General features: G+C 38.6%; 3 protein-coding genes and 1 long non-coding RNA gene across 5 annotated transcripts; 3 read left to right on the forward strand and 1 right to left on the reverse strand.

The window, feature by feature from the left end:
- Positions 1–180: 180 nt before the first annotated feature.
- LOC109181653 (protein EMSY-LIKE 3-like) lies at positions 181–5,645 on the forward strand. Of its 2 annotated transcripts, none has more exons than XM_019331526.1 (10): positions 181–502; positions 954–1,177; positions 1,275–1,384; positions 1,522–1,774; positions 1,862–2,050; positions 2,146–2,214; positions 3,206–3,412; positions 3,527–3,595; positions 3,676–3,739; positions 5,289–5,645. In XM_019331526.1, the coding sequence occupies exons 1-10, from the start codon at positions 475–477 to the stop codon at positions 5,321–5,323; spliced, it is 1,248 nt and encodes a 415-aa protein (XP_019187071.1). In that variant the 5' UTR covers positions 181–474; the 3' UTR covers positions 5,324–5,645. The 2 variants fall into 2 exon arrangements, with proteins under 2 accessions (XP_019187071.1, XP_019187062.1); XM_019331517.1 differs by having other exon boundaries at positions 182–502; positions 1,856–2,050.
- Positions 5,646–5,710: 65 nt separating this feature from the next.
- On the reverse strand, positions 5,711–9,254 carry LOC109181643 (nucleolar and coiled-body phosphoprotein 1-like). The gene is made up of 3 exons (XM_019331508.1): positions 8,661–9,254; positions 7,970–8,561; positions 5,711–6,900 (listed from the first exon to the last, which is right to left on the reverse strand). The coding sequence occupies exons 1-3, from the start codon at positions 9,056–9,058 to the stop codon at positions 5,977–5,979; spliced, it is 1,914 nt and encodes a 637-aa protein (XP_019187053.1). The 5' UTR covers positions 9,059–9,254; the 3' UTR covers positions 5,711–5,976.
- Positions 9,255–19,602: 10,348 nt separating this feature from the next.
- On the forward strand, positions 19,603–21,743 carry LOC109181681. Its single transcript, XR_002054248.1, has 4 exons — positions 19,603–19,812; positions 20,065–20,134; positions 20,421–20,481; positions 21,519–21,743. It is a non-coding gene; the product is annotated as an uncharacterized LOC109181681 (long non-coding RNA).
- A 475-nt stretch (positions 21,744–22,218) lies between these two features.
- LOC109181666 (formin-like protein 3) lies at positions 22,219–26,183 on the forward strand. Its single transcript, XM_019331540.1, has 7 exons — positions 22,219–22,884; positions 23,378–23,430; positions 23,521–23,566; positions 24,567–24,644; positions 24,790–24,897; positions 25,239–25,318; positions 25,663–26,183. The coding sequence occupies exons 1-7, from the start codon at positions 22,303–22,305 to the stop codon at positions 25,775–25,777; spliced, it is 1,062 nt and encodes a 353-aa protein (XP_019187085.1). The 5' UTR covers positions 22,219–22,302; the 3' UTR covers positions 25,778–26,183.

The raw sequence follows: 26,183 nt of genomic DNA on the forward strand, positions 1-26,183 counted from the left end.
ATAGACAGAAAGCTCAGCATAGAGAGAGATATATGATAAAACATCCTAAATTTATACGAAGTATTAATTTTTGTAAAGAAATAAATTAGAAAATAGAATAAATGAAACGAAGCGGGCCAACCCAAATCTCCGAACCGAACAGGGAAAAAACGAGTCGGATTTCAATCCCAAAAATTAACCCGATTTGACAAAACAATTTCACGTCCGCATTTCCCCCAACCCATTCTCCCCTCCCGTCTCCCTTCTCTATCTGACTATCTCGCTGAATCACAGAGTTGAATCGCCTGTTTCTAAACCCTAACTCCTCAATCGCACCGTCGTAGCGCTCACGCTGTCTCTCTTTCAACTCCGAGATTCCAAGTATCTGAGCTTTTTCGCTACTCCGCACTTTTTTTTTGTCGAAAACTTTTTACGAAGCCTAGCCAGCCAGCTAGGGTTCTTGCTGTTTTGTTAAAGTTCAGCTGCAAGCTGGCTATGGATTACGGGGCGTACGACAGCAGCGGTGAGTAGTAATCCAGTTGGCACAACAAAAGATTTGAATTTTGTTTTTTTTTTTTGGAGTGAATTTTTAGGGTTGTGCACTGTGGCTCTGGGGCTACCTTTTATGATTTTCTGCATGCGTTTTAGGATTCAATTCTTGAATTCATTTCAAAAAGGAAACTCCTTTTGAAAATTATCCTCAGTTGTGTGTGTGTTTGTAGAAATGTCGGCCCAAGATTCCTACTATTCAGTGATAGCTGGAGATTTGCCTGTGTAACAATGAGAGGGGCAATTAGACATTAGAAGTTTGTCTCTGTGTTTTACCATTGAATCTACACTTAGTAGGAGACAAGTTGGATTAGACATTTTTTTAATCTATGCTTTCACTGGGATTCCTTCATGGATACTTTGACATAAATGGCATGAGGTGTACAAAATTGTACATGTTACACTCATTGTTTTCTTCCCTGTAGGGACTGATGATGATCTTCCTCCCTCACATCAAAATAGAATTCCTAGAGGAGGTGGGCCAGGTGGCCGCATTGCTGGTAATGGAAGATCTGCTGTCATGGCTTCTGTCCCTTATCCTAAAATGTATGGAGAAACTGATATGGAGGCTCAAATCCACCAGCTTGAGCAAGAAGCATACAGTTCAGTTCTGAGGGCCTTTAAGGCGCAGGCCGATGCCATTACTTGGGTACACTTTATAGTAATTTTTTTTTTATGTGAATCTATTATTTCATGTTTGTTTCATCAGGTTTAAAGGAATCCTCAACATAATGTATTTTCTTCAGGAAAAGGAAAGTTTGATAACTGAGCTTAGGAAAGAACTGAGATTGTCAAATGAAGAGCACAGGGAACTTCTTGGCAGAGTCAATTCTGATGATGTTATCCGAAGAATACGGTTAACTACCACCTCATTCCTACTTCCTTTACTTCCCTCCTTTCTGTCCTTTGAGTTCGTGGCATATTTTTTGTCCGGTGGTGCTTTGATATGCGTCAAATTTAAGTTTTGGTGTTGATCTTTACCTATTTGGTTAGGGAGTGGAGACAGTCTGGTGGGCATCAGCAAGGAATGATCAACACTGGTCAAGCCGTTCATGATCCAGTACCCAGTCCTTCAGTTTCAGCTTCTAGAAAGAAACAGAAAATGCCCCCTTCTTTACCATCTCAATCCTTTGGTGGGCCGTCAGCCAGTTTTCATCCACAAGCAGTGGCTACACAGAACCAGCCATCTTCATCAGCTGCAAAGAGAGGGCCTATGATGGGGCCTAAGGGGAAAAAACATAAATCTGTAAGCTGAATTAGAGCCTCCAAAGTTTATGTGGTTTATTTATTCGGCTTGGTGTGTTTCTGCTGTCTAACATTTTCACAGGGCCAGATGCTGCCTGGAAGTAAAATGCAATATCCTCCATCTGGTCCTTCTGGAAGAGGTCAGTTTGGTAATCGGATTTCTCAACCTGCTGAGGGAGGTTCATATGATCCATTGGTTGGGAGGAAAGTGAGGACTAGATGGCCTGATGACAATAATTTCTATGAAGCTGTCATTACTGATTACAACCCAACTGAGGTATTCCTCACTTCAATTTCTTTTTCATGGAGTTGCTTTTAGGATGTGTAAGTGCTGAATTTGTTTTTGTTTTTGTTTTGGGGTACCCTCTTCAGGGACGACATGCTCTTGTTTATGACATGGGCACCACAAATGAGACATGGGAATGGGTCAACCTATCAGAGGTAGTTAAATGCAGTAGAATGCATTTAATTATGAGATTTTCTGACTTTTAATATTTGGAAAGATTTTTCTTTTATTAGTTTCTGGTAAACCATTATTCTTATTGACATGTAATTCATGCCATATTTTCTATTATAAAGCCTACTGCATTGTTTGACCGTGATAGAGTATGGTCCAAAGTTGACTGGAAAATTCTCTTTAATAGTCTGCAATAGAGAATGATCATATTGGGTATGCAGAATGTCTTCTCATGGTCTCAAAATCATCTTTTGTAGAACCCTGCAATGAATTTCTTTCATGACTATTTCTTGCAGCTGTCTACCCTTAAGCTCAGTTTACCCTTGTGATAATTGATAATCTTAATAAACTATTTGACTGATGCCATGGAAGGCACTTATTTCTCCATACAAAGCTATTGAATGACAAGTCATTCAAAGCACCTTTAGAATTGTTATGAATTATGACACAAGGCCAGCAGGCTATTTAAGCCATGATTTAGTAAGCTTTTTGGTTTACCTTTGCAAAATAAGTATTTTACGTCTTGTTGTTTATGCCATTTGTACCCTCTTCCCAGGCAAGTTGGGCTTGCTAAATTAGACATCATAAAAATATTAAATGTGGAAGAAGTTGACGATTAAGATTTAAATGGAGAAAAAAAAGTAATATGGATGCATTCTCATTGGTTGCAATGCTATGGTGCTCTACTGTATTTTGATTTTAATGCTCAATTGCTTATTGAAGTCTGGTCTTTAGTTTAAACTGATGACCAGGTAAACCTCTGCTTAGTTTTACATGAGTGTATCATGTTTGCTGACTTCTTTTCTTTATTTTTTTTTTTTTTCAATAACTTCCATCTTACATGACATGCTTGGTTTAGTTGATGCACCTTCACTTATGCTTTGGAGTTATATTCTTGCCCTATCTAATATAGGAAAATAGTTGCTTATTTCATAAGATCGCTTGGGTTTAGACCTAGTTTGTCTTCCCTGACAGATTTCTCCAGAGGATATACAATGGGACGAGGGACCTGGCCATGTAGTTAATAGGGCTATTGGTCGGGATAGTGCTCCAAGTCTAGGGAGAGGTCGGGGGTTGACTAAATCTCAATCTAGAAAGGACTTTCCACCATCACAGAATGGTATTGGAAAGAAAGGCATGGATGATATTCAGTTACTTCACACGGATACATTAATTAAGGAGGTATGTAGCAGCAGTTTGATGCTTATATATATATATGTGTGTGTGTGTGTGTGTGTGTGTAGACTTTAGATTTCTCACCATTGTGGTTTTTGATTGGCTGGTGAATTTGGCTAGGTGGAGAGGGTATTTGGTGTCAGCAATCCTGATCCTCTAGAGGTTGAAAAGGCAAAGAAAGTGCTTAAGGTTAGAAGTAAATCTGAATGTTGATTACTTGTTACTGGTCTTTCTTTTATTGCACATTGATACTAATTTATCTGGTGCAGGAGCATGAACAAGCACTTATAGATGCTATTCAAAGGCTAGGAGAGATTTCAGATGGCGAAAGTGGTAACTTCACTTCAAACCCTCATGGTTTCTATTTTTCACTTATCTGTCTACAATTAATTTCAAACTTTTGGTCTAAATTATATTTTTTTTTCATTTATCATTGTACAGTTACTTTAAAATTCTGGATCTAAGTTCTACTTCCTTTGATGGTTTTTGTTATTCTTATTCATGATAAAATCTCTACTAAGTACTCACGGGCTAAGCGGCATTTGGCACCTTAGACACATAAAGATCTAAAAGGCATCCTATTTGGTTTTCTATCTATCATGTGGTTTCTTTTGATATTACTTCTGTTGTCTTAAGTTTCATCTCATCTATGGTCAACTTTAATAATTGTTGCTAAAGCCAATGCATTTGAAATCCTTGGCGAAGTTGTTTTAGTGTTCAAGCATTTTTAAATCTAGTTAACTGGAATATGGGCACCTGAATTGCTGAATCATTGGGAGTTAGGTTTTCTATAATTCTATTTCCTAACATGTTTGCTATGCGCTCAAACTCATTTTTAATTTGCACTTAGTTTGTGCATTTAGTGCAAAATGTCACCAACTTCATAGCATGTGATGGCATGGAAAGTAGAAAAATGGGCATTCTTTAAAATACCTGAAAGCACTTGTTTTGTGTTGATGCTGCTAAGGTTCTAGGCATGGTATTGAAAGCCATGGGAACCTTTCTCATAGAACCTTACAACACTGAATTCATTCTACATACATGTATTTGACTTATCTCCGTGTGGTACCTTGGCACCTTGAGAATGGAAACTTTTGTTATATTAAGGGCAGACCATATTTGGGCTCCTTGGATTAATGCTTTGCCATTTTGTGATGATTCATCTTTATAAAATGTGTTTGATTCATATAATGAATAGAAATAGGAATAGTATTCAATTGTTTGGTTCACAGAAAGAATTACATTCAAGTGTTTAGTTGGTTTAAGTAATTCAAAAGAAATAAATAGTCACACGACAAAAATTCTCATACCAAATATAGTCTGTGTGTGTGTGCACGTGTTGGTATTGGTGGTGTGTGAGTATGTGGTGGGTGGGCGGGTGGACAGGCTAGTATGGTGTGGCATGCATGTTTATGTATACAAAAAGGACATTTTTGGTATTATGAACAATTAGTTATGATTGAGAAGTCAAGAATAGTTAATACCTGTGGGGTCTCCTAAAAATAGCTATTCCGGTGTCAAAGGAAACCAGCTCATCACACAGAATTCTATTTCACAAAATAGAAAACAACGCACAACAGAATATTATTCCATTACTGACTTCTTTTGTGTGTGCGAACCAAACATACTACGAGTGTTTATTGCCTTTGAGGGTGGTGTACTGGCGTTCTTATTACTTGTGGATAATATTCATTATTATCGGATTGCCCAGTATTGATTTGAGCTGAAAAATAGTACTCGTTACTTTCTTGCATCTATTTCTGTTTGCATCTACATGTTGACCAAATCCTAATCAATATTTAAACTTTCACGTTAAGATATTTCATATTATATCTTTGTCGCTATGTTCATGATTCTTGAATCTGATTCTCTCATTTAACAGATGAACGTGGTCATTTCATGCATGGGCAAGAATGATGACGTGATGACCTGATGGCAATGACTAGCATTGTAGTTGGGGGGAACTATTTAAACTAATGGAGCAGGGATATATCAGGCTTTTGGTGGGTTTTCCAGTGTTTAAAATGGCAGAATGAATGTTAGGCATGTTGTATGATGCCACCTTCAAGTGTCACTGTACTAACAATGATCCTTTTAGTGTTAGGGTTGGGTGAATAGGTCAACTTGAAGATTGTTTTCTATAGTGGCTGTTTAGTGCCTTTTGTAAAATTGTTACGGTAGAGATTAACATGTGATGGTGTACAAATTTATTTTTTATTTTTGGTTTATGTTGACAAAATGGATGCTTTGCTTCTCTATATTTGCCTGCTATTCTATTAGGTAAAAGGAAAATAGCACATAAAATAAGACAAAAAAAAAAACAATTTGTATTCATTGTGCACTCATGATGTGGCGGAACGAAATTAGCGCACCAATGTTTTAAAAGTTGATGACATTAATTTCATCTCGTCACGTCAAGAATGAGTGTAACGTAATTTCCACCAAAAACATAGTTAATCCCCAAATCTGATTTGTTCTAGGAGGATTTGAATTGTGTGTGAAACAAGCCTATCTAGTACAGTACGGCACTAAATAATTTACACTAAATTAAGGTGTCCTACACTCGAGTTTTAGCTCCTAATGCGTTTCTTTGGTCGTTTGGAATAATCATCCTTGTCTTGTTCCTTCACAAGCTTGTCGGACGCTGCATCTCTCCGAGGTCGCCCCACTCTCCTTTTTACTGGAAAGCTCTCCTCCTCCTTGGACTTTTTTGCGGCGTTTTGCCTCGTGGCTGGGCCGTCTTTCTTTTTCGTGGCATTTCTCTTCAGCTGTCTCCTCCCGTCGCGCGGAGTCTTCTTTTGCGTATCCATCGACGACGTCTCCTTTGTAGGGGAACTCTTATTAATCCTCTTCAAGAAGTCAGCGGCCTTTCGCTTCTTGTCTATGCTACTAACTTCTTCTTTCTTCTTCTTCTTCTCCGCCTTTGCAACTTCTTCTTCTTCTTCTTCTTCTTCGTCGGGTTGTTTGGTAGGTTGTGAGTGGTTCAGGTTCAGGCGGCCTTTGCTAGTCCTCCTCATGCTCCGCACACGCGTCACAGGCGACCTTTCTTTCATCTTTAGCTTCGCGAGGCTGTCGTCTTCCTTTGGACTCGTGTCATCACCAGGGGCTGCAGTAGCTTTAGCTGAAATGGAGCTCCTCCTGCGGCATACTACAATAGGGGCCGCCGTTGTACAACGAAGCAAAGAATCGGAGCTATCTTGTTCGGGGTCGGGTTGAGCCTTGGTGGGAGGAGGAGGCGTCGTTGATGATGATAATGGGGTTTGGTTGTTCATGTTCTTGATCTTGAGCTCCTTCATGACAAGGCTGCGGAGTTGATGGGCTGCTATCGACTCCGGAGATGACTTGGGGAAGAAGACAATGGCGTTGTTGAAGAGCAGCAAGAGATCCAAGTAGAACTTGGTGGAGCAGGAAGAGTAGGAGCCGTCATCTATCCGCGCTTGAACCGTTTCAAGATCAACGTGCCGCCGGATTATGCTCTTATACTTGGCTGTTTTCTGCATTTTTTTTTTTTAATTATAATACAAAGTTAGTGCTGACTATTATAATCTATTTGTTACGTGCAGTGGGTGGACAGTTATACCTTTGTAGCCTATAGGTTTGTTTTAAATCTAAATAAATCATATGAACTCCTCAATTATTTATATGAAAATACTTTTTGACCTTACTCCTCAAAAGATCATAAGAGGTAAGGTTCAAATTAGAAGAGAAAGCATTATGCAGTGACATACTTGACAAAAATATCAATGCAATTATATGGACAGATCATAAACATTGACCCCACAATAAGTTGAGAATTATTGCATTAAATAACAAAATAAAAAATTATATATTTTAAATTTAATAAAATTTATAGAAATGTTATCGAAAATAAACAAAATATTAATTGATTCTAGTAAAATGATATAATAATTGAGTTATAAAGTGTTCCTTTAATACTCAATTTATCTCATTATTTTCTCATTTATGACCGGAATAATGTGACTCCCACGTGCACCCATCTCATTTATAATTTAATTTTTTGTAATATTTAATTTGGTATTACTGTATAAAACATAAAGAGTATATATTTATAAACTACTTTAAAAGTATTATTAAATATAAAAAGAATCAATATAATAAAACATTAAAGAAAATAAGAAAAAAATGGATAGGTTAGTAAGTTTGTTTGATCAATAGAAATGTAAAATAAAGAGTATTTTAAATAAAATTGTTATTTAATATCTCATCTTGATATGACATTATTTAATTTTTTTAATAAAATAATTTTTTTTCATTAGTGGACTGTTGATTAATTTCATGGTTAACTAATTATTAGGAAGTAATTTTAGAGAGAATGTTATTGGGTAGTTGGTTTTCTTTTTAATTTTTAATTTTTTTTTCATGCAAGGTTTCCTGAACTGTTATTACCTAACATGACCGTTGAAGAATAACAATTAGGTAAAATGCCCCTTTTGGATCTTTAAGTGGTCCCCGACGGTCAAATCAATCAGAGGCTTTAATTAACGGTAGATCTTAAACGATAGAAATTATAGCTAACCGATGTGCGAAGCATGGGATTATTACCTGAACCTGGAGCCGGCGCTTGAACACCGAGCCATGTTTGTGAGACCGGATAACATCTAAAAGCCTAACCAACGGTTCTGATTTCACTGCGCCCGCCCGTTTGGCGGGAGACCACATCGCTGCCACTTGTTCTCCGCCGGCCGCTTCCCCTCGCTTCCGCCGCTTCATCTTTAAGCAGGCGGAGCTTTCCACGTCACTGCCTTCCTTCCTCTCGTCGTTTGGCACGTCATTGCCTTTGCTTTCCTGACGTGTCTTGGACGCCTCGTGCCGATCCGAACTATCTTTGCACGAGTTCTCCCTGGCCGGCTTTGCCTGCGGATCCGGTTTAGTCTCGGTTACGTGAACCGGATCCGGTTCACGCTTCTCCACGGAATTCGACTCGTTAAACGAACGGTTTTCATGGGCGGAGTTACCGCCGGAGACGACCTCCCCTACGATTCCATCTAGCTTCTCTCCTCCGCCGTCCGTCGCATCGTTGGCCGAATTCTCCTTTCTACCGTCCTCCAGATCTGGCTTCATGGCCTTTTCCTGCCTCTCCTTCATGCTCTGCTCTCTCTCCTCCTCCATCCGCTTCACTTTCAACTTCAAAGACCTGTTCAGATCAAATCTCTACGTCAGATCCGTAAACAAAAAACTTTTCTACGTAAAATTTTTTTCAAAAAAAATAAAAATCACAGAGAGATTCATTTACTGGATCGAGAGATCGCGGTGATGGACCTCTTGTTTGAGTTCGGCGACGCGGAGCTGCCGCAAGTCCTCGAGCCAGGGAATAACGACGTCGCCGCCGCCGCCACCTCTACCGTCGTCCTCCTCGACAATCGTATCGCTATTGGTGAAACGACGTTGGAGGTCGCGGTATTTCTCTTCGCAAATTTGAGCGGTGAGGAGGGCAGGCAAAGAGCTCCGGTTCCGGAGCTCCATAGCCACGGAGTCCCAGTCCTTGAGCCCGTGCCGCTTCACGGAAAACGCCAACAACAGCTCCTCCCACGTACTCCATGCGGTCTTCTTCTGCGTCTCCGCAATCTTCGACATGACAATTACTCCTTTTCCTTTCCCCCTTAGAATAATAACCAAACAATTTATATACATACGTCCAATTTTATGCGCATATTAAACCATGTTAAATCAGATTAGGGTTTATCCGTTTCTGGTTTGTCTATCGTCTTCGTCTCCTAATATATTGAATTCTCTATTTTGGAGTTTCTAATTCTTGTGGGTTTTTGAATGGGAGGAGAAGAGGAAAGAATTCGGCTTTGGGTTTAGCTTTGTGGGTTTATATATATAATTTATATTTATATGTGCAGCCATGGGCCTGATCTATTGCACGCTACTTGGTTTTCATGGAGAGTGGTTGACTATATTGCCCTTGTATTGCTTTCCTTTTTTTTCCTTTCTCATGTTCATATTTTAAATACATTGTATCTATATATTCTTTATTAATCCGTCTATTTTATAATATAATGGATAAAAATTCACAACAATTAAGTACAATACTTAATAGGACATGATTTCTCATGACACTAATCAGGACTGAGAAAGGGATTGAATAATCTTATCAACTTACCGTTGTCTTTGAGTTTAATAAGCAAGATACGAACCATGAACCTAATGACGAACCATGAACCTAATGACTTATAAAGATTAGTTCGTGGATAGAGACAAAGTGCGACATTCCTAACCCTAGCGGGCTTGACAATAGTTTAAATATAGTTATATTTATTAGAGGTGAGCAAGGATTCGCTCTAATCTGTCAAATCCAATCCGATCCAATTTGTATCCACTTAAAGTGGATTAAATACATATGTGATTTCTAAAAAATTCGTTATCCCATCAGCTATGCTAATCCATTACCAAAACGTTGTAGTTAATATATATATATATATATATATATATATATATATATATATACTAGTCTTTTCTATGCGCGATGCGCAAAAACATATGTCCAATATTTATATTTTTAAAAATAGCTAACAAATTTTTACTAATTATAATCTAAGTGAAATAAAATTTATTTATTATATTAATCTAATATATAATGAATATATAATGTTTTACAAATATTGTTATAATTAAAGAATATAGGAAAAGATATGGTAGATGCTTGTGCATGGTAAAAGTAATGGAAAAGATAACGGAAGTTATAACGGGGTAAGGGTATTTTTGTCCAAAAAATTGTATAGTACAACTCTAAAAGCACAATGTACAAAATGTTTAGCATTAAAAACATGGACATAAATGAGGGGTATAACTTTGATTATATATATATATATATATATATATATATATATATTGTGTTCAAATGAGGATCACTCCTTATGTGAGAACTTGCAGAGTATTGAATAAATACACAATTTACTCCGTAATTGCACACAATTTAAGTAGATTGTGTGTATTCGTATAGTAGATTGTATTAAAAGTTAGATATTTGAGTTTTTTTTTGTTTGTATTAAATGCTTGAAAATTGATTTTTTTTTTAAATATTTGAAATCTTATATTATAAATTATTTTATTTTTGAGTACTACAATCTAACATATACATAGTATTTGGCCAATATGACAATGCCAACATTCTTGATTGGGATAGGACTTGAACCGATGTTATCAGATCACAAGGTACTTGACAATTAATTTATTTTATAAACTTAAAATCAGCCATTCGATCTACTATTAGTAGATCAGATCGGATTGGATCTGTATCATTTGAGGATGTGAATGAAAATTTTAAAATTCACCTTCAGCGGATTGGATGCGTATTCACTCTAAATCTGCTCCACGCTCACTCGAAATATTTATATTATATATTTCTTATGTCTCACTTATGTGTTGGTTCGATTAATGATACTTAATTGAAAATATTTTATAATTTAATTTTTCAAAATATTAAGTTTAATATTAGGGGCCCGCAAACTCAACCAAAATGGTCATATCAATTCTTGATAGTGCCACACGACTATATCTATTTTACCAATAATGTAAGACTCTTGTAAAAGTCAGAAAAATATGGTAAAACACACCCGCTGAATCGACAATATCCTAAAAAAGATGTCTAATTACTTTAACAAATAATTAGAAGACGGAAAACCATTCACCGAATGTGTAGTTTAGTTTTTCATAACATGTTAATCATTTAATTTACTTGAATCGAAAAAAATTACAATAATAAACTAACTAATCACCTATAAGCCTCCCTAATTCTAGGGTTTCTCTCTCAAATATTCTCCCTGGAATCTAGGGTTTGGCTTACCTTGCATGCGAACGGCGATCAGACAGCGGGATCTGCAACGATGGATGTTCAGGCGATCATTGCTTCAACTGCGGACATTAGTTTGGAAGAGGAGGAGCAGGGAGTACGGTTCGAAGAGGAGGTTTTCGGTGGTGCGCAGCAGGTTGCGGAACGGCGTTCATGGACATTAGTTGGCCGCTTTCTTACCGACCGGAATTTGAAGGTGGATATAATGAAGCGTGTGATGGCTTCAGTATGGCGTCCGCTTATGGGGATTGAGATTGCAGACGTGCTCCCCAATCTGTATCTCTTCACTTTCTTCGACGAGGCGGATATGCGAAGGGTGGTTGATGAGGGCCCTTGGGCGTTCGAAAACGCTACGTTCCTATGCCACGAACTGAAGGCTGATGAAGACCCGACACAGGTGGTGCTAAATACCGTAGAATTCTGGCTGCAGGTTTACGATATTCCCCCGGGTTTCCGTACGGTGAAGGTTCTTGAACGAATTGGAGACTTCGCCGGGGTTTTCTTAAGCTACGATGAGCGAAATTTTCAAAGGCATTGGATTGCGTTTTACCGGGTACGTATTACTCATGATGTCACTACTCCGTTAAAACGACGTATGAAAATGATCTTAAGGGATGGGACATGGACTTGGATTAATTTTCGTTATGAGAGGTTGCACATGTTTTGCTTTTTTTGTGGTATTATGGGGCATACGGACAAGTTCTGCTTAGCGGCTCGTCGGTCTTTATTAACACCGGAGCAGTTTCCTTTTGGTCCAAGTCTGAGAGCGGGGGGTAACAGTCCGGCAAAGGTGTTGGGCGAGAAGTGGTTTAAGCTGGGGCAAGAGAGGAGGAGGGAGATTGGGTTTGGAGATGGTGGTTCGGGACAGCGTGGTATGGCAGTGGGAGGTCAGGCAGTGGTTGCGGCTGGGGGTAGGGCAGTGGGGTTGGGTGTTGGCGGGCAGAATGTTTCGGGTGAGGGTGGTGGTGGGCAGCCGGGGTTGGTGATGGAGGAGGGGGTTGAGGGGGAGAATGTGGGGGTAAGAGTGGATCCTAAAAGACGGAGGACGGAGGGTGGATTGGAGGGTATGTGTGTTGATTCTGATGCATCTAGTTTGGCGGAGCCTGGAGTTCAGGCCCGCCAGTCTCAATGAGTACCCTATTTTGGAACTGCCGTGGCTTGGGCAATCCACGGACAGTTCATGAGGTGGTGGGCCTTGTGTCCAGGAAGAAGCCCGAGTTTGTGTTTTTGATGGAGACGATGGTGGGGGGGGGGGGGGGGGGGGATCATGCGGAGAGGCTCCGTGTGAAACTGGGGTTTGAGGGGTGTTTTAAGGTGGATAGCGTGAGACGGAAGGGTGGTCTTTGTTTGCTTTGGCGTCGAAATAACTGTGCTAGGCTGTTGAACTATTCCCAGAATCATATTGACTTGGAGGTGTCTTTGCCGAATGGGCGCCCCTGGAGGCTTACGTGTTTTTATGGCTACCCGAATAGGGATAGAAGGAGAGCTTCATGGGATTTCTTAAGGTCACTCAAAGGTGCTCCTGATTTGCCTTGGGTGGTTTTAGGGGATTTCAATGACATTCTTATGCAGTCTGAGAAGAGGGGTAGGTTGTCGCATCCTAATGGTTTGTTGGAGGGGTTTGGGGATGCATTGGATGATTGTGGGCTAATGACTTTACCTATGGTGGGGTACCCATTTACTTGGGAACGCTTCAAGGGGACAGTGGATTGGGTGGAGGAGAGGTTGGATAGGGTGGTGACATGTGCGGACTGGCATGAGCTCTTTGATCGGGCAAGGGTGTTTAATTTACAGACAGACTCGTCGGATCATTCGGCTCTTTTTTTGGATATTTATGGGGTAGCGCCATCTATCCGGTCGCGGGGGTTTAAATTTGAAAATGCTTGGCTTTTGGATGATGGCTGCAGGGCGGTGGTGGAGGATGAGTGGTCTGTTTCGGCTGGGATGGGCCTCCAGGCTAGGCTTGAGTCGTGTGGCCGGGGGTTGCGGAGATGGGGGGGAGAGCGTCACCATAGGTTTGGGAAGCGGACTGAGGAGATAAGGAGGGAGATGGGCACTTTACGGGGCAAGTCTGATTCAGGCTCCTTGGCTCGTTTTAGGCTCTTGGATGGCACTCTGAGCTCAGTTCTGGCGCAGGAGGAAGCATTCTGGAAACAACGGGCTAAGCAGCATTGGTTACAGGGGGCTGATTTAAACACGAAGTTTTTTCATAAGTATGCCTCACATAGAAGGAGGAAGAACGGTATTGAGAAGCTGAAAGATGAGGGGGGTGCCTGGCATGAGGGTCAGGCTTTGAGTGCTTTGATAGCTGATTATTACAGGAATGTTTTCACTTCAGGGGGAAGTCCGGGGCCTTTTAATCTTGACACATTACATGCCCGTGTTACACCGCAACAGAATGATGATCTATTACGACCTTTTCAGCCGGATGAGGTGCGAGCCGCTTTATTTGCTATGGGGAAGGACAAATCACCGGGACCGGATGGAATGAATCCGGGTTTCTACCAATCCTTCTGGAATGTTGTGGGTAAGGATGTCACTGACTTTGTTATTGATTGTCTATCTCGTGCTTCTTTTCCCCTTGCTTTGAATGATGCCAATATTGTATTGATTCCAAAGAAGTGTAATCCGGAGTCAGTGTCTGACCTTAGGCCTATTGCGTTATGTAATGTTTTATATAAGATTATGGCCAAGATGTTAGCTAACCGAATGAAGCCGCTTCTGGAGGGTTTAATTTCTGACTCACAGAGTGCCTTTCTCCCAGGTAGGCTAATTTCGGACAATATCCTTATTGCTTCCGAGGTTGGTCACTATCTGAGAAGGAAGCAGTTGGGACAGGTCGGATGGGCAGCCCTTAAGCTGGACATGGCTAAGGCGTATGACAGGATGGAGTGGCCTTTTGTTAGGCAGATGCTACTCGGGTTGGGTTTTGATGAGAGGTGGGTGCAGTTGATTATGTTATGTGTCCAGACAGTACGGTATAGAGTCCTGGTGAATGGTTCCCCAACTGATGAGATTATACCCACAAGGGGTCTAAGGCAGGGTGACCCCCTTTCTCCTTATCTTTTTATAATATGCGCGGAGGGTTTATCTTTGCTGTTACAGGATTCTCAGGCTAAGGGCCTTATTCATGGCTGTAGGGTGGCCCGGGGGGCTCCTCCAATATCACACTTGTTTTTTGCAGATGATAGCCTCCTGTTCTTTAAAGCTAATCTGCAGGAATCCTTGGAGGTGAAGAGATGTCTTGGTTTTTATGAGGCTCACTCTGGGCAGGCGGTTAATTTCAATAAGTCAAGTGTCTCTTTCAGCCGTAACACTAGCGGAGATGTCAGGAACCTTGTTGCTGAGACTTTGGGAGTAAGCCATGCTGAGGATTTTGGTAAGTATCTGGGTCTGCCTTTGGTTATTGGAAGAAATAGGAAGGTGGTTTTTGCATATATAGAGCAAAAGTTGAAACAAAGGTTTGGTTCTTGGAACAAGCGTTTGTTATCCAGGGCTGGTAAGGAGGTCTTATTGAAGAGTGTAGCGCAGGCCATGCTTACTTACACCATGAGTATCTTTTTGTTACCTCTAACTTTATGCTCTTCTCTCGAAAGATTAATGAACAGATACTGGTGGGGCCGAAATGACAGGGAGGATGGTATCCACTGGTATGCCTGGGACAGAATGTGTAAGCCTAAGCAGTATGGTGGCATGGGGTTTAAACGCTTGCATCAGTTTAACTTGGCATTGCTAGGTAAGCAGGGGTGGCGGATGCTGACATGTCCAGACTCTCTTGTAGCCCGGGTCTTTAAGGCAAGGTATTATCCTACTACTTCTTTCTTTGATGCTGTCATAGGGGGCAATCCAAGTTATGTCTGGCGGAGTATAATGGCTAGTCAGGAGCTGGTGAAATCGGGGTGTAAGCGGCGTATTGGTAATGGCAGATCCACGCAGGTCTGGTCCCATCCTTGGCTGCCAGGTACTCAGGGGACTCTTGTACCTGCAAGCCAGTCGAGTATAATTCACAATATGTTGGTCTCGGATCTTATTGATGTTGATTTGTGCTCATGGAATATTCCTTATGTTCAACAATTGTTTGATCCGCATGTTGCGTCTCAGATAGTGCAGTTGCCTGTTAATTTAGTGCATGATAATGTGTGGTACTGGGAAGGAGATTTACGGGGCTGCTATTCGGTAAAGGAGGGTTATAAGCGGCTTGGGGAAATCCATGTACACGGCTCGGCGGTTTGGAACGGAATTTGGAGGCTAAACATACCTCCGAAATGGAAAAATTTAATGTGGAGAGCCCTTTCTAATATTTTGCCCACGCTTGATAATTTAATTATAAGACGAGTGGATTTATTGAATATTTGCCCTGCTTGTGGTTTGTTAGAAGAGAGTATTATGCATATTTTCTGTACCTGTGAATATGCTTCTCGTGTTTGGATTGCTTCTCAGCTCCCGAAACCCCAGATTAATGGTTCTGATTTTATGCATTGGGCAGAGTTATGGCTGGGTGGTGCGGCTGGTTATTCACGTGAAACACAGGGGATGATGATGTGCGGTCTCATTCATGAGTTGTGGATGGCTAGGAACTCAGCTGTGTGGGAGGCGAAGTTACCTTCCCCTCAGGTGCTGTGCCGGGTCTTTGCAGCGAGATGGGCTGCGTGGAGTGACTGTGTGGCGAATAGTCTAGCGCGGCAACCAAGGCAATTGCACACACCTTCGGCTCAGGGTATTACATGCTGTGTGGATGCTGGTTTTCACGGTCCTGGACATGCCGCTGCTTTTGGCTTCATTGTGAGGGAGAATGGTGTTTTTGTAGCTGCGGTGAATGGCCCGATGGTGTGTCCTTACAACCCCCTTATGGCAGAAACGATGGCGGTGTGCGAAGCTCTATCATGGCTAAAGGATAACGGCTATTCGACGGCTAAAGTTTACAGTGACTCTTCAGTTCTTGTTTCATGTCTAAGTAGCAGTAGCTCGTTTCGTTCCTATGTTGGTTTTAGTTTGCTTTCATGTTTTCGTTTACTTTCTTCTATGCCTGATTCTCAGATTAGTTTTATTTCTAGGGTCGCGAATCAAGCGGCTCATTCTTTAGCTAAGCATGTAAGTGCTAGTTTGTCACGATCCACGTGGAGGAATGTTCCACCTCCATTTATTTTGCCTGATATGGCTAATGAAATATAGTTGGCCTTGGTTTTCAAAAAAAAAAAAAAAAAACTAATCACCTATAAGTGAAAATTTATAACAAAACCTCATTAAGATATTCATATTCTACATGAAGTTGAAATGTATAAACATTATTCGAATCACAATCCTCTTTTCAAATGCTTCATGAATCCTGAAGCGCTAGCACGTGCGAGTTGGCAGACGTGCGATTCCCACTATTTTTTTTTTTCCGCTTTGTTGTTTCTAAGGGAGTTAATTCCACCAAAGGATCCTTTGGTGGCAATTTCAAATTGAATTTCACATTATCGTTTTTGTCTTTAACATCCTAAACTATTATCTTTTAGATACTTTTCCTATTTTTAGTAGGGGTATGTTTGTCTTTTCATATTTTTCTTCTGTTATTTTTTCGGTTTCAACCGGTTTAAAACTTTAGTTAACCTCTGATTTTTAGTAACTATATTTTTCAACCGATTTTTAGTAAACCGCTTAAACCAGTTGAAATTAGAAAAAAATAACAAAAGAAAAATATGAAGAGACAAAAATGCTTTACTAAAAATATGAAAATTCATGAAAAGGACTAAAAGTGTCCAAAAAATAATAGTATAGGATGTTAAATGACAAAAACGATAGTCTGGGACTAAATTTGGAATTACCACTAAAGACAAGGGACCTCCGGTAGAATTAACTCTTTCTAAGGACAAAATTTCTAAAATTGAAAAAAAAAATTAAAATAATTTTTGAACGTATTAGAGTATAATAAATAGTTTATTTGAACTTGTGGTCTGATAGCACCAAGTGCTTTCCTATATGGGAGGTTGTATTGACTCTTTGTGTTTTAGTTGGTTGATAAAGTTGTTATGAATAAATATTGCATTGTAACAAAGTCAGTAGTACTCAAAAAAAAATCTATAGGTAGATTAAACTTTAATCTTAAAATGGGTTATATATATATATATATATATATATATATATATATATAGGGATGTCAATCGGGCCAGCACACTCGGTTTCGGGCTAGCGCTGTCGGGTTGTCGGGCTAATCGGTTTATTAATATTTTATTCTCGGGTTCGGTTTGGCCCTAACCCTAAACTTCGGGTTGTCGGGCTAATCGGGCGGGTTGAACCATCTGAACTAAAATTAAAAACTGAAAGTGAGTACCCATATTTAGAGTAGAGATGACAACGGGGCGGGCGGGGCGGAGCGGGTGCAGGTGCGGGACGTATACTCCCCGTCTCCGTCCTCAATGAAAAATTGAAAATAGTCCCTATCTACGTTCCCGCGGAGAATTTGGCAGGGACGAAGAATTCCGTCCTTATCAATTTTTAGTCAAAATATTAGATTAATGTTGTTTTAAATTAAAAAAAAAAAAAACTAAAAACTTAAGTTTTATTTTAAATTTTATATATATATATATATATATATATATATTTATTTATTTATTTATTTATTTATTTTTAATTATAATAATTATTCCATGTATGTTAGGTTTCACATCACTTCTATTATAAAAAAATAGTTTTCAATAGTTCGGGTTGTCGGGCTAGCCCATTTAATTCCGGGCTAGCCCTATCGGGCCACCGGGCTAATCGGTTTCGGACTCGTCAGGCTAATGTGTTTTATCGGGCTAGCCCGTTCGGGCCATAGCCCTGTCGGTTTCGGTTTTATCGGGTTGGTCCATCCGGTTCGGGCTAAATTGACATCCCTATATATATATATATATATATATATATATATATATATATATATATATATATATATATATATATTTGGTATCAGAGCCAGCCCAAAGGTCATGGATTCGAATCTCCATGTTACCCGATAAGCGACTACGGTCCACGTGTTGCGCACACGTGAGGGGTAATCCAACTATCAACTTAGACTTTTAGTTGAGATTGAACACATGCTTCAATTCCCTCCCCCTCTTAATACATTTCAAACTTAAAATGGAAAATTGCAATGTGGACTATGATCGGTAGTATAATGATTTTTTGAAGTGTCATATTAGTCAAAATTTTAATACTTAATTATTTAAGAATTAAAATTTTATTATATTTATAATTTAGGGATTAAAGATTTTGTTTACTCGTACCTTAATTTTGACAAGGCCATTACAGATTTTCAGTAGTAACTCTCTTGTTTTTATATATTTGTTGGTTGGGACAAAAACTTTTTATAGTACACAGAGAAGTGAAAGTGGTTGGAATATGTTGTGCAAAGTTAAATCTTGGACATGTGCCTATTGAATAGCTCAAGTAGTTCAATCGACATTTAATTTTGCTTTTAGTGGTAGAGGTGGGAGTTTGAACCCCACTGATAACTTGAAGAATTATTTACTGATTTTAATCTATTAGTGATTAGTTATGATGAAGACTTTGAAGATTCAAAATTTACATAGATATAATGTAATGAAATTGGAAAACTATTAAAAAATAAGAGCAAAATTTTATACCATATGATGTCATAATTACAATTCATATTTAATTATTAAATATATTCTATTTTTAAACGTGGAGGTGGGGTTAACATATTCAACTCAATGGTCTTTGCTGACTCCGCTATTTCATTGGGTATTTATAATAAAATATAAATAGAAGTTCTCATTTATTTGGAGTTGTTATATCATGGATCAAGGTCCATCTTACAAGGTAGATTTTGGTCATAAATTATGTATAAATTGTGTATTTTTAGTATTGAAAATTTAGAATTGTAAACTTCTAAAATATAAATTTTGTTTATAAATCAAAACACAAAGAGAATTTGTAAATACAATATAAGGTCATCAAATCCTAATATGTTAATATTGTGCAACAAGTAATTTTGCATGTACTTTCAATCTCTACTCCTTATGATTTGACATGTTTTAATTGCTCAATTTAATAAGGGCCATGATGTTTATCCATTCATTTTTTTCTTCCACCAATCAAAATTGAACACAAGTAAGAGTAAAAGTTGGAAGTAGATTTTTGAGAGTACATGAAGTATTTTTCTCGTGCGAATGCACTATTTGAAAGGAACTTGTAAATACGAAATAAGGTAATCAGTTATATATATGTTAATATTGTGTGTTTGTAGTATACAAATTGTGAATTTTTAAAAAGTAAATTGTAAATATTTATTATTTAAATTGTGAATATTTGCGACCGTTCACTGAAGGTGGCCTGAATATTGGGCCTGTAGAAAAGTTATAGAAATTTGGCGCGGATTAGTCGAATTAGGTAAGACCCAATAATCAGACCCGATACATCATTATCCCCAAATAAATTCCCAAAATTTTGAATATCGAAATTCTGAGTTCTGGAACCGCCTTTTTTCTCGTTGCCGCGACTGCCATAGACGTAAGGATGATCGGTTTATTTGTGTGCTGTTTTCTCATTTAGTCCGGTTATCTTCAGACGTTTGCTCGTTGCTTATCATTGTGCATTTCATTTCTGCCTGGTTAGTGAAAGCTTGAAGAATCGTTGTCTGGTACTCTGTTTATACTTAATTTGATTTGATGTTTTTCGAATTTATTCTGTTTGCGTTATTTGAAAGAATGTTTCCTTTTCCAGTTTTCCATCTGAAAATGTAAAATTAGGAGTAGCAGTGTATCTGACTATCTGGTATCTCCATGTGCTTGTGTTCAAATTCCAGTTTTAATATGTGAATTCGGTGATTGAACAGACTCTTACTGTTGTTACTTGCTGTTAGGTGACTTTGATTGGAGATGCCAACTGTATATTCTGCTGTTTCTGAAGAACAAAAGATAGTGATTAAATTGGTTAGCCATATTTTCTCGCCTATTTGATTTAGGTGACTGATATCATGTATGATGCAATGTTATGTTGGATCTACTGATCACCTGATTGTTATTTATTTATTTTACATTTTTACCTGATAGCCATATTTTCTGCTTAGATGGTGTGAACATTTGGCTTCTATCTGATGCTCAACATTTTCCAGTCATATGGTTAATGCTTAATTCTAATAGTTATATCGATATACGCCATTTAAACATTCTTGTAGAAGTTGCGAGTTAAAGAATAGTAACTGATCTTTTGTACCAGAATCAGAATCATTTTGGACTGGTGATGGAAACAAATCAAAGTTGTTCATGAAGTTCTACAGGTTTCGTTCATTCTTAATTCATCTGAAATTGGTCTGCTCAATTCAGTTCCTTGCGTTCGTTATCTCCAATGTGTAGAAAGTATTTCATGCAGTAAGAAAGATGGTAGCAATTTGAGTATTTCACTTAGGCAACTAAATATGCTCAACAAGGAATAAAAATGTCTCTTCTTTATTTTGGTAAATCCTTGTATCTTATTGGACTTGATATTGTATTCATTCTAGATTTCTATTGGTCAATGTTTTTCCAACATTATCAAAGTCAATTTTTGCATTCAAGATTTTCAGATTTCCATATTCTCAATGACATTGATCACTTGTATGCATCTAGCTCAATCATGAGGTTCCAAAAATTAACCAAGGAACAGGAACTCTGCCTCCTTAGACATTCTGTGTTACTACTTACTATTGCCTAAATATGACAAGTACTACATCCAGTACTAGAATCTCAGTGTTTGTGCAGGTGTTCTATTTATTTGGGAGGATATGCGATGCTTTGTATGATGTGTATTCTATGACATTTACTATCTCATAGGACGCACATATATACCTTTCTCTTTGAATCTCGGGATGCTTTGCATGACATGTATTCTATGGACATTTACTATCTCATAGGACTCACATCATTTCCCTTTGCATTGTCTGATGTGTATTCTATGGATGTTACTATTTCATAGGACTCACATATCTTTCCATCATCATGGATGCTTTGGGCGATGTGTACTCTATGAACATTTACTATCTCATAGGATTCACATACCTTTCCCTTTGCATTGCGGGATGCTTTGCATGATATGTATTCTATGGATATTAATATCTCATAGGACTCACATACTTTTCCTTTTGCATTGCGGGATGCTTTTCATGATGTGTATTCTATAGGCGTTTATTATCTCTTAGGACTCGCATACCTTTCCCTTTGCATTTAGCATGGGTGTGGATGAGAACTTAATTGTTAGTTCAGGTTGCTAAATGTTTATTGATTAGTTCTTGATTCTTGAATTGTTGAGTTCATCTCCTTGTATCTATGTATTCTGCAGAGTGCCTACTACCAAAAAAGCAGGTCCCCGGAGTAATTGGCTTTGATGCTTCCCTATTGATGCCCGATTGTATTGGAGCAAAAAGAAAAAGAGTTCTTTGGAAGCAAGGCCGATAATTCCATGGCCGGTTTCTATCAGTAGTTTGGAAACATGTGTTTACTTATAATGATTCTATGACTCCATTAGTGATTTTATGACTACAAAGGCAATGCCAATGGTGATTTTTTGGTGGGTTTTGTGTTGTGTTGGAAGAAAGAGTGTGATGTGAGAGAAAAAAAAATAAATTAAATTCTTGTCGAAGAATTGTTTTCTAAATTAAAAAAGAAAAATAAAAACACAATTGAGAATCATAATGCCTAACAGCATGTACTTATTAGACAATTAGAGTGGTCGTCAAATGACAATCATTTCAATTTCTCATTTTTATATTATTTTTAATTGGAACTTACAAAAAACTACACATCCTTTAAGCCATGGTAATATGGGTACGGATAATACTTTATTTGTTAATTTTAAAGCAATAATTACAATAATATTCAGAAATATGTTATTTAAAAAAAATTCTCGGTTAATTGAGTAATGGTAATTGCGAACGACGTCGTATCATCCGAAATTTCTTTCCACACGGCGTTGGACTAACACGTGTATTCAATTTCTGTTACCGCTTCCGCACTGTCACGATTTGCGAATTTCAAACTCTTAATTGAAGTAGGAATCTTCTTTTACAAAAAATAAAAACAAAAGAAAATTCCCCAAACCAAAAAATTCCGCGCCATCATCAGCCATGGCTATCTCTACTCCTCCGCCACCACCCAACCCTTCCTCCTCCGCCTCAGCTGCTCCCGCCACGGCGGCGACGGCGACGACGACGACGACGACGAGACCTCTATATTCCAACTCAAGACCACCTGTCACTGCACAGCCACATCCTTTCCCTCCACAACCTCAGCGGTTCTCTTCAAATCAAACCCCCATTTACTCCCAATTAGCTCCCCGCCCCCCGCACTCCGACCCTTCCACCGCTCCTCCTCCGCCGCCGCCGCAGCCGCAGCCGCAGCATCATAGCATTCTCTATCCAGTCGCTTCCTCCGGCCGGGGCTTTCTCTCCAGACCTGCCGCGCCTACTCCTAATCAAACTAATTATCTGGCCCGACCTGCGGTTGGGTACTCCTCCTCTATTCCCCCCTTCGGGATTTCTTCTGCTCATATGGATCCGGGTTTGGGGCAGGGCTTGGGCTTCTCCAGGCCGACCAATTTGCCCCACGCGCATCTTGCCTCCGCCGCTCATGCTAATTCTACTGCCAATGCTGCACCTCTTATGCCTGTTGTTGTCAAAGGTGTTCCAGTTACTTCTGCGCATCCAAAGGTACTTTAATGCTTTTGATTTTCTAACTGAAGTTGAAAGCGGATTTAATTGTTTCGATTTCTGGCTATGAAACTCTCTATTGGCATTTAAAACTGTAATGCCTCAAGTTTCGTTTAGTTAATCAGAAGGCAGTAAAGGATTTCTGAAGAATGGAGAAGAATTAGAGAAAAGAAAATGGATAATAAGTATGCACATTTGGAAAGCAGAGAATTGAGAATCAAAACTTAAGAATGGAAATCAGAGAGGTTTCCTATTCATAATTATTTTTATGCTATATTTAGTTCTTGTTCTAAAGAAAAAAACTGTTCTAATTTAAGAAAGTTAGAACTTAGGGTGATTTCTTTGGTGTGACTTTAATTGGTAAATTGAGGTCCTATCTTCAATTTCACACAATGAATTGGCTATTCTAAGTCTTTATAACATTTCCAAGCTCATTAAGGTAACTTCTGACCTATTATTCTATTAACTTGATGTTCATTTTGTTTTGTTCTAGCTGGCTCCACCTCTGCCTTCTTTTTCTGATTTCAGTGGCTCAAAAGATGGAAGGTAAAATCCTTTCTTTCATCTAGTTTTTTGATGTCACACCTGGCTCCATATATTTTCATATTGAAATTCTTAATTATCTATTCATTGCAGGGACAGGAGTAAAGATGATTCTTTTGCAATAGTTAGAGAAAGGAAGGTAAGCATATTGCCCCTTTACTCAGTTCCCTTCTTTGGCTCCTTCTCTAAGTTAAACACTTGCAGAGAATGCTTTTTTTTTTAGCTGCTTGTATAGATATAAAAGTAAATGTTGCTTTCTTTACTATCATAAACTAGCTCCTCTTTTGTCACTGAAATGAGTTACAACAGTTACTGTAATAAAGTGTGCATCACATATTCACATGTCTGCTGTTAAAAGATTTATTACATATAAAATTGAATGCCTCTGTCTTGGTTTTATCTCATGAAAAATTGACATAGCAAATTAGCAAATTACTAATATATTGTGCTAATTTATTGGCATTTTTCCATTACTGGAGAATTACAACATTTGAATGTATCAGCAGAGGATCCTGTTCCTTTTTTTATGCACTAGTGCTTCCTTATGCTGCTATTGGAAGATAGTTTGTTTCTTGTACTTGAAGAGAAATGAAGAAGGTTTTTATCCTTCAAATGTGGAGAAGTCTGCATCAATTTGAACAGATCTTAGCTAATCAAGTATATCCTACTGAGCAATTAAGATGTTTAACATTGTTGCTCCATAAGATTCAAAAACTAATTTTGAAGGATCCTATCCCCTTTTAAACTCTTGTAGTTTGAGAAATCTTTGAAGAACACTTGGTTTGGAGGTTGTGGTTGGGGGCTCTAGAGGAAAGGAACTTATATTAAGTGGAAAAGGTAGATTCCTGCTACTTGTTGCATAGTTTCTCTGAACGAATTCAGAGGAATATTTTTACTCTTGTAGTACTCATGTTGACCTAAATGTTTCGAAAAGTTATAATCACTATGATCTGACTTTATAATTGATCTCCTTTGACTAGGGGCACCAGGCACTCTTATAGTCTGATGGTGCTGTATGTAATATGATATCCATGACGTTTTGTGGACAATCATATTAGTCTCTATTTTCTCTGAACTTGTAGCTTGGTTGAGGAAAGTTCTGTTTTTAATGGTAAAATTAAATTTGTTTACTATTGCAGGTCAAACTTTCTGATACTGCTTCACTCTATGCTCTTTGTCGGTCATGGTTGAGGAATGGTTTTCCTGAAGCGACTCAGGTCTGAATAACTGAAGTTTTCTTCTCTGTTAGATTTTGTCACATTCATTTTCCCCCTTAAATGAACTTTCTGATATCCTACTTCCAGATTACATACAATAATAGTGTTTTTTGGTGAATGTAATTATCCTACTTCCATATGGCAGCCACAATATATGGATGTTGTAAAGTCTCTTCCCAGGCCTTTGCCTATGGCTCCACAAGATGCTGAGTCGCCTGCAAAGAAGGAAGAAGATAAAGGAGAAGAGGAAGAGGTGAGTTCTTAATTTATGAGCACTGATCCCAAAGTCGGAAAATTCTACTAACCATTGCCTTCAGTGTAATTGGTATCAACCAAATATATCATACTTTATTGAATTCTGCTGAGTGCCAAATATCTTGAAAAGACATTAACTAAGGAATACCCTCCTAAGAACTGGAGCCCTGTGAGTATCCCTTACTCGTAGGAATACAGATTCTAAAGTATGGTAGATTCAACTTGTAAGTAATGCCAAGGTCATGATATATTTTTTAAAAGTTATCAAGGCAACGATCTTGACAATGCATTCTTCTGCATAGGAAATGGATAAATAATGTTGGTTTCTTTTAATTTCAGGATGATGTATCAGTTGAGCATTTATCTACAGAAAAGCTTTTGCAAATACATGTCAAGCGTGCAAAGAGAATTAGGTCCAAGTAAGCTTCACAATCCTTTGCAATTTTATGATTCAGAATATATTTGACCAAATATGCCTCCCCAGTCTCCACCTCCCCATCCAAACAAGGCAAAACGAACCAAAGGAGACGATAGAAAATATGGAGGATCAAATACTTTAAAACGTAGTTTAAATTCGTCATCTTATTCCTCTTCTGCATTGGTGTGGGGGGCCCTTGGGGTTGGGGATTCAACCTTTTGGGAAGAATTATAATTAAAAGAACTGTTACCCTTTCGAATTTATGATGGCACGAGAAAGGCTGACTTTTGGTTTTCTTTCATCGAATTAATGTGATATGTCTTGCTGTGACCGAGAAATTCACAGATTAAGAGAAGAAAGGCTTAGGCGCATTGCAAGGTACAAAACCAGGCTCGCCCTTCTCCTTCCTCCCATGGGAGGAGATCAACAGTTCAGGAACGACTCCACTTCAGGAAACTGAAATGCTGTGTTCAAACTTTCTAATACGCGCAAACTCTATCAAACACATCACACTCGAGGATGAATGCCTATCGACATAATCCCCGAGGGAACAAATGGTCTTGAGGACTCAACTTGGCGCCCAGCACAAACTACTGAACCCGTGGAAGTAACTAAGTATTTGTGTTAGTTTTGTTTGTTAATGTTATGCTATAGACCATTCCTTTTACCTGTGAAGAGTAATTAAGCTAATTATTCATAGTTGAGTTTGTAATCAATGTAAGAGTTGTGAGACAAAAAAATTAGGAAGACTGAAGCTGAAGTTCACCTTGGCCTGGGCTTTTCACCCTGCAGGAGCTCATGAACCACAATCTACTTGTACTATAAAATAATTGATTATATATTCTTTAGACATGTTTTTTTTTTTT

Source organism: Ipomoea nil, unplaced genomic scaffold (assembly GCF_001879475.1).
Source record: "Ipomoea nil cultivar Tokyo-kokei standard unplaced genomic scaffold, Asagao_1.1 scaffold0188, whole genome shotgun sequence".
Taxonomy (NCBI): domain Eukaryota; kingdom Viridiplantae; phylum Streptophyta; class Magnoliopsida; order Solanales; family Convolvulaceae; genus Ipomoea; species Ipomoea nil.

Coding starts and splice junctions, on each gene's coding strand:
- LOC109181643 (XM_019331508.1), bottom strand. CDS start 9,058: ATGTATATAAATTGTTTGGTTATTATTCTAAGGGGGAAAGGAAAAGGA. Junction 8,562..8,660: donor CACCGCGATCTCTCGATCCA/GTAAATGAATCT, acceptor TGATCTGAACAG/GTCTTTGAAGTTGAAAGTGA. Junction 6,901..7,969: donor AGCGCCGGCTCCAGGTTCAG/GTAATAATCCCA, acceptor AAAAAAATGCAG/AAAACAGCCAAGTATAAGAG.
- LOC109181653 (XM_019331517.1), top strand. CDS start 475: ATGGATTACGGGGCGTACGACAGCAGCG. Junction 1,178..1,274: donor AGGCCGATGCCATTACTTGG/GTACACTTTATA, acceptor TATTTTCTTCAG/GAAAAGGAAAGTTTGATAAC. Junction 3,596..3,675: donor AGGCAAAGAAAGTGCTTAAG/GTTAGAAGTAAA, acceptor TATCTGGTGCAG/GAGCATGAACAAGCACTTAT.
- LOC109181666 (XM_019331540.1), top strand. CDS start 22,303: ATGGCTATCTCTACTCCTCCGCCACCACCCAACCCTTCCTCCTCCGCC. Junction 23,567..24,566: donor CAATAGTTAGAGAAAGGAAG/GTAAGCATATTG, acceptor TTACTATTGCAG/GTCAAACTTTCTGATACTGC. Junction 24,645..24,789: donor GTTTTCCTGAAGCGACTCAG/GTCTGAATAACT, acceptor TCCATATGGCAG/CCACAATATATGGATGTTGT.